This window comes from Ipomoea triloba, chromosome 13 (assembly GCF_003576645.1).
Source record: "Ipomoea triloba cultivar NCNSP0323 chromosome 13, ASM357664v1".
In the NCBI taxonomy this organism is placed as follows: Eukaryota; Viridiplantae; Streptophyta; class Magnoliopsida; order Solanales; family Convolvulaceae; genus Ipomoea; species Ipomoea triloba.
Window position 1 is genome coordinate 5,361,701 of NC_044928.1, and position 8,021 is coordinate 5,369,721.

The 8,021-nt window shown below is 41.3% G+C and overlaps 1 protein-coding gene across 1 annotated transcript; it reads right to left on the bottom strand.

Annotated features, from left to right (window-relative positions):
* Positions 1-1,037: 1,037 nt before the first annotated feature.
* LOC116001091 lies at positions 1,038-2,048 on the bottom strand. Its single transcript, XM_031240990.1, has one exon. It carries the CDS (start codon positions 2,046-2,048, stop codon positions 1,038-1,040), a length of 1,011 nt encoding a protein of 336 aa, XP_031096850.1.
* Between the last annotated feature and the right edge of the window lie 5,973 nt (positions 2,049-8,021).

Below are 8,021 nucleotides of genomic sequence, written 5' to 3' on the forward strand. Positions count from 1 at the left end.
ACTTGGTGATACCCTGATCGTAAGTCAATCTTTGAAAATACGCCCGCTCCTTTCAACTGATCAAACAAATCATCGATCCTCGGCAACGGGTACTTGTTCTTTACTGTGACTCGATTAAGTTCTCTATAATCGATACACAGTCTAAGACTCCCATCCTTCTTCTTAACGAATAACACCGGTGCACCCCAAGGCGATACACTCGGCCTAATAAATCCCTTCTCTAGTAATCCCGCCAATTGTGCCTTCAATTCCTCCATCTCTTTAGGTGCCATTCGATAAGTCGCTTTCGAGATAGGTGAGGTTCCTGGTACCAAATCGATGGTGAATTCCACTTCTCTCTCTGGCGGCATTTTCGTAAGATCGTCAGGGAATACGTCAGGAAATTCGCACACGATCGGAATTCGATCGATCTCTAGTTCTTCTCCTTCGACACCTTGCATTAAACAAAGATATACTTCGCATCCCTGGTGTGCGTACTTCTTCAATTTCTGTGTCGTCAACAAGCTTGACTCAGGTTGCCTGTCAATTCCCCGATATGTTATCCTCCTTCCTTTCGGTCCTCGTAGGACGACCTTTCGTTCGTTGCACAAGATTTGTGCTTTGTACTCATTCAACCAATCCATCCCGAGCACTACATCAATGCCCTCAAGTTCAAAACGAACGAGGTTTCCAGGACAATTAGATCCGGCTATCTCTATTATAACGTTCTCGTAACCATCTCTACAGGCTACTATTATTCCTGAGGCAGTTTTGACATTTAGATCTAACTCAATAGTAGGCTTTAAATTCAATCTATCAGCAAATGTAGATGATATAAACGAGTTGGTAGCTCCTGTGTCAAATAGCACTAATCCAGGTACTGAGTTTATGAAAAATGTACCAGTTACGGCGTCGCCAGCTTGAGCCTAAGTGCTGTTGACGACGTAGATTCTACCTTGGTTCCCCGTACTGCTCTCTCCCATCACTTGTTTTCCTTTATGATTGGAGCTCGGTGAGGTGTTCACGGGTCTTCCCAAATTTGCTGATTGGAAGTTAGTTCATCTCATTTCTGTCCCAGCAGGCTTCTGACCATTGTTCCCGTTGAATCTTCTCCCTTGGTTCACATTTTGCAGAGCTTTCTGTGGGCTGTCTATTTGTCTTTGGCACTCAAAAGACTTGTGCCCAAAAAGACCACACGTGTAACATTTAACTTTCATCCCTTGACAGTTTTCCCCGGGATGAATTCTTCCGCACCATCGACAAGTAGAACGATTTCCCCAATTGATTCCTTCCCTTCCCTTGCCGGTTGTTGGAGTAAAACTTCCTAGATTCACCTTCTTGTTTACTGCCGAGAACCTCTGTGGTTTATTATCAGCCTTTCTTTTGCTTCGGCCGTAAACCTCCTGCTGATCCAGATACACCTGATAATGATCCGAGGCTCTATCATATGCTTCTTTCAAAGTAGAGCACATAAACGGTGCGATCATTCCTCTTATGCTCCAGTCCAATCCCCGAACAAACCTTCTTGCCTTACTTGCCTCGTCAGGTACAATTTCCTGAGCAAAACGCATTAGTTCCACATATTGATCATGGTATTCTTGAATTGTTGTTCCCTTCTGTTTCAGTCGAAGAAACTCCTCGCATTTAATCCCTTTTATGCGCTCGGTATAAAATTGCCCCCTCAATTCCACTTTGAACTCTTCCCAGCCAAACTCTGGGTCTTGTAGTAGATCAGGTCCAACTGTTGACCACCAGTTGTCAGCAGCTTTTGTCAAGTAGTACACTGCAGAAGGCACTCGCTGATTCGCAGGACAATTCACTGCGTTAAGTAACTTGTCAAATGTCCGAATCCACTCTTCTAAGATCACCGGGTCTTTTTCCCCGGCGTAGTATGGCGGTTGCCGGTTTGCTATAGACTTAGCGATATCGACCCGTGGCTGTCCCTGATTCTGGTTCTGAACTTGCTGAGCCATCATGAACTCAGCCATTCGCTCCATTGCTTGGGTCATGCGGTCTATCGCCGAAAAATTATCGTCGTTACCAACGGGTATATTACGTCGCGGTGGCATTCTCACTGAATGACAATTTCAAGTTAGCGTCTTTACATAGGATTCTCTAAAAAGTTAACTAGTTAAACAATTAGTATAGCAACTTAGATATTACTCAAGTTCAATACTGTACTTCCTAACATTTTCTTAAACTTACCCATTAAGTAAGGGCTTCAATCACAGCATAATGATAATCAACACATTATGCTAACAACTTATAATAATCCTAAGCAAGGATTAACACATGTAGAAAATCACAGATATTATTCATGCTTATTCAACAATAAGAATCATAAGATTCTATAGAGTAGAAGTAAAATACCGCATTTTTATGCCGCCCGGCTTCCGTTCCAGTCCTGCTCCGAAGTTATGCTCCTTAACAATAAGGTTGGGTTAATCTTAACGAACCTAAGTTGACCCGACGTGGCTCTAACCTAGGGCTCTGATACCAACTTGTAACACCCCGGCTCGGCTATACCGTACATCCGGAGTAATTACCGCCACACTTAGAATGAAGTCTATCAATTCCTAATAGAATTCGTTCTAAATGCACAGGCTAAAAAGAATTTGGTTCACGCAACTAAAACTAACCAGAACATACACTTCCTAATATATATAAACATCAACAGATATATATATTTTTATATACATATATATATATATAGGTCAACCGGTAATATTTACATAAGTTTTAGCAGGGTTAACATAAGATAAACTAGATCCCACTAGCCATCTAGTATCTATCATGGCTATCAAAAATATATACACCAAAAAGAGTTTGATTTCCTTTGAAACAGAAACACAACCTACTCAAGGAGATGATATACCGGGCCACAGAATGTCCCCCACACAAGATGCCATTTTCCCGTAAACCAGGTGATATGGTCTAGGAAGTTGCACGGGCTAATCACCATCATCCACTCATCCCACTCTTCTGGAGGACTAGGGTCCCACGGATAAGGGTAACGCACAACAAACTCTAGAGGGTCACTCTCCTCTATCATCTCAATAGGGTAGAAACCATAGCTCGCCTGAACAGCATCAATGAAAGTCAGCGGGCTACTAGGGAACAAAGGCATGACAGGGTCCGTCAGTAAATCAGAAACAAAAGCATAGTCAGTAGTAGACACGGGGTCAAGATCGGGAACCGGATCAAAGGCGTCAACTGGGTCAGGGGCGTAGACAAGGTCTGGAGCATACACTGGAGCCGGAGGATCTGGTGCGTAGCCTGGAGCATACGGGTCATCACCCGTCAGAATGTGCGTATAGTCCTCATAGTCAAGGAGGGGAAACATGAACTCTAATGAATTATTAGAGTTCTCTGGGCTGCACGAGCCCACGCTAGATAGCATCTGATAAGAAACACAATGAAGTGTAGTTAGCACGACGGCTAAGTAAGGAAATTCATTGCCACTCAAGCGTAGACAAAGGTTTTAAAACATGGTAGCAGTATAAAAGCTTATAAAGTTTTTACCTATGCTTTGGAAATTTATCTGCAACCAAACAAATCATAGCATAGCATAACAGCATATATATATAAGGGCGATCACATAAACTTTTCCTTCATATTAAATATAAGGACATATTAATCACTCCAAGTTATAAATACATATATTTTAGACAAATAAATAAACTTTCTATTTCAAGAATTTCAGCCTTTTCAACTAGAACCGCAGCTCTAATTCTTTTAATTACCTGAACCGCAGCTCAGTATATCAATAGTTTTTATAATTACTTAGTTTCCCCCTGGATATGCGTGAGGCATCATTTATGAACATTTCTCAATTCCCCTTTTTAAACCTTGGGCTATGGCATTCTCCAACCTTCCCATAGGTCTCCTTATCCCAACCTCGGGCCATGGCACTCCAGCCCTCCCGTAGGTCCAACCTTATTCCAACCCCGGGCCATGGCATTTAAGCCCTCCCGTAGGTCCCCACCTTGTTCCAATCCCGGGCCATGGAAATTAAGCCCTCCCGTAGGTCCCTTTCTCAAAATCTCTGCAACATATCCAGAAACTAAGATTTTCAAAACATTCTTTCTTTCCTGTACATAATTAGTATTTTCTTCCCACATCTCAAAACATTTATTTCATTCAAAATCAAGCTGATTTGCCCATAGGCCTTCGAGTATTATGACACAAGCNAGGGTTCATTTCATAAATATTATAGCTTAAAATAAAAATATTTATTCCTCGAACTCAAAAATTATCGGAATAGGTGAGGGTTACAGTCTACCCTCCTTAAAAAGAGTTTCGTCCTCGAAACTTACTCTCACTAACCTCGGTTCTTAAATAAACCTCTATTCACCTTTGCCACACATAATGGATTCTTAACATACTTAGCTATAGCATGCAAAAATAGTAAATTAATTCCTACGCACCTGAATTAAATAATTCTGGATAGCGTTCCCTCATAACGCTTTCCAATTCCCACGTGGCTTCCTCAGGACTATGATTCGACCATTGGACTTTGATCATTTTGACTGACTTTCTCCTTGTATCTCGGGTTTTAAAATCCAAGATCTGAATTGGTCTTTCTTCGTATGTTAACGAATCATCTATATCCAACTCCTCAGGTTCCAGTACATGAGATGTATCAGGCACATACTGCTTGAGTTGAGAAACATGAAATATATTATGTACCCGGTCAAGCTCAATCGGTAGGGCCAGTCGATAGGCTAAATTTCCTATCCTTTCTAAGATTTCGTATGGTCCTATATAACGAGGACTCAACTTCCCTTTCTTTCCAAATCTTTTGACTCCTTTAGTTGGTGAGATTTTTAATAGCACCTTTTCTCCAACTTGATGTTCGGTGAATTGTCGTTTCAGATCGGCATAGGACTTTTGACGATCCTGTGCGATTTTCATCCTTCCTCGAATCATTTTGATTGCCTCAGTAGTCTCTTGTAAGTATTGAGGTCCAAGTATAACTACATTGCTTTTGTCACTCCAACACAGAGGACTTCGACATTTTCGCCCATACAGCGCTTCATAAGGAGCCATTCCTATACTTGCATGATAGCTATTGTTATAGGAAAATTCTACTAAATCCAACTGCTCGTCCCATGCACCTTGGAAGTCAAGTACACAACCTCTGAGCATATCTTCCAATGTCTGTATCGTTCGTTCCGTTTGGCCATCGGTGGCAGGGTGAAAAGCTGTACTTAACTTGAGTTGCGTTCCCATTGCCATTTGCAACGCTTGCCAAAAACGTGATAGAAATCGTGAGTCTCGGTCTGAAACGATATCTTGCGCTACTCCGTGATNGGCACCCGACATCACATGGAGCCCCATGCTTTTTCGAATGTCAGTGCAATGGGTTCCCGAATCCAAGTGGGGTGGCTCACCTCCTCTCAGTTTTCTGATCTTCTAGGATCTCGTTGGGACAATCACTTCACGTAGTTCTCTACGCTTGTTTGAAGAACGGAGCAATGGTTGCCCCAAATCCTAGCAAGATGGCTTCTCTCGGATCTTATCTCTAGAAGTGGCCATTACTTAGTCCTTTTTTCATTTTACAATAACTAGGGAATTGGGATTTCTCACTAGCTAACAGTAGGCTTACCTTTTGCCCCATGCCTTACCAAATTAGTCTGTTTTTCGGGCTACGCTTGCATTATATTTCTCAAGTTTAAGGGTACACACATTCAATTGGATAGAATTGAATAGCTAAATGCTAGAGAGAGAATAATTTGCAAGTGTACTAAGAGTTTTATCTTATAAAAATGAAAACTAACTCTCAAAATGTATAGAGATCCTCATATTTATAAAGAAGAATTTGCACCTAGCGTGTTGTGCTCAATACACGTGCGTGATATGGAAATAATCCTCATCCATGCCCAGAATCACTCGTGATATAGGTTTAGACAGCTTCAACGCTCAGAATCACGCACATGACAACAACGTGATTTGGATATAGAGAAGAATCACGCCCTAAGTCACGCGTGTGACACGGGAGTGATTTGGTCCTACTTCCATGCTCTTCAAAAATGCATCGTTTTGGTACGCTTTTGCTACCCTTTTTATCCATAATTCCTCAAACACATCATAATGCACAAATTAGAAGATCTTGTAATGAAAATTTCATTTTATTGTTTTTTTCTCATAAGTCACGCATAAATTGCTCAAACTACGCATAGAATACCTTCTAATTGACCTTGAAAACTAGTATCTTTTGACTTTAGCGGGATTCTTTTCTTCTCATCGCCCTAGATAACGTCATTGGGGAACCCCACTTCATGTGGCGCGCCACGCTTTTTCGAAGACAGAGTGATGGGTGCCCAAATCCTAGCGGGGTGGCTCACCTCCTCTCTTATATTCTCGTCCCTTAGGATAATGATGTAGTAGATTGTAATAGTTCACCGCCATGGCTTGGGCGGTCACTTTTTCTTCTCAACCCCCTCGAATCACGTCATCGGGCACCCGACATGTTGTGGGCACGACAATCAATAATTGGGTATTGGAATATTTTAGAATAATTAGTTTTATTAATTAATTAGGAAGATTATCTTTAAATTATTTTATATTTAGTTTGTTAGAATTATATTGATTTTCATATTTATCTTAGTTTGTTGGTTATAATTAGTTTATCCTATGTTTAATAATTATCTCGTTCATGTGGTTGTAATCAGCTTGTTAGTGGCTATTTAAGGCCATTGCATGCTAAATCATATATATAGTAAGTGAATTTTTGAAATAGAAAACTAAGTGTTTTCTAGAACTCGAGAGAGTTCGACCATGATCAAGTCATGGTGATCTTGACTTATCAAGTTTGAAACCCCACTTGTGGCGTCGTCCCAAATCCTACGTATCACCTTATAACCCGGTGTGGCCGAGGACTTATTAAAACCCAAAAATTAGCCCTTATCCAGCCCTAAATTAAACCTTCACATCAAATTCTCCCAATCTAATAAATCGTTCTATGAATTTCTTTGTAATTCGAGTATGAAGAGAAGATCGGGCTAACCAGGTTCACATCACGACACATGGAGCCCCATGCTTTTTCGAAGGTCAGTGCAATGGGTTCCCGAATCCAAGCGGGGTTGCTCACCTCCTCTCTTATTTTCTCGTCCCTTAGGATAATGATGTAGTAGTTTGTAATAGCTCACTGCCATGGCTTGGGCGGTCACTCTTTCTTCTCAACCCCCTCGGATTACGTCATCGGGCAAGGTCAGTGCAATCGGTTCCCGAATCCAAGCTGGGTGGCTCACCTCCTCTCAATTTTCTGATCTTCTAGGATCTCGTTGGGAGAACCGACTTCATGTAGATCTCTACGCTTGGTTGAAGAGCGGTGCAATGGTTGCCCCAAATCCTAGCAAGATGGCTTCTCTCTGATCTCTAGGAGTGACCATTACTTATCCTTTTTCTCATTTTACAATAACAACCCCTCATGCCCTTTTCTTGGGAATTGAGATTTCTCACTAGCTCACACTAGGCTCACCTTTTGCCCCATGCCCTACCAAATTAGTCCAATTTTGGAGCTTCGCTTGCATTATATTTCTCAAGTTTAAGGGTACACAGATTCAATTGGATAGAATTGAATAGCTAAATGCTATATAGAGAATCTTTGCAAGTGTTCTAAGAGTTTTATCTTCTAAAAATGAAAACTAACTCTCAAAATCTATAGAGATCCTCATATTTATTAAGAAGAATTTGCACCAAGCGTGCTGTGCTCAATCCACGTGCGTGACACGGGCGTGAAATGGAAATAATCCTCATCCATGCCTAGAATCACGGGTGACATAGGTTCAGACAGCTTCAACGCTCAGAATCACGCACATGACAACAACGTGATTTGGATATAGAGAAGAATCACGCCCTAAGTCACGCGTGTGACACGGGAGTGATTTGGTCCTACTTCTGTGATCTTCAAAAATGCATCGTTTTGGTACGCTTTTGCCACCATTTTTATCCATAATTCCTCAAACACATCATAATGCACAAATTAGAAGATCTTGTAATGAAAATGGCATTTTATTGCTTTATTCTCATAAGTCACG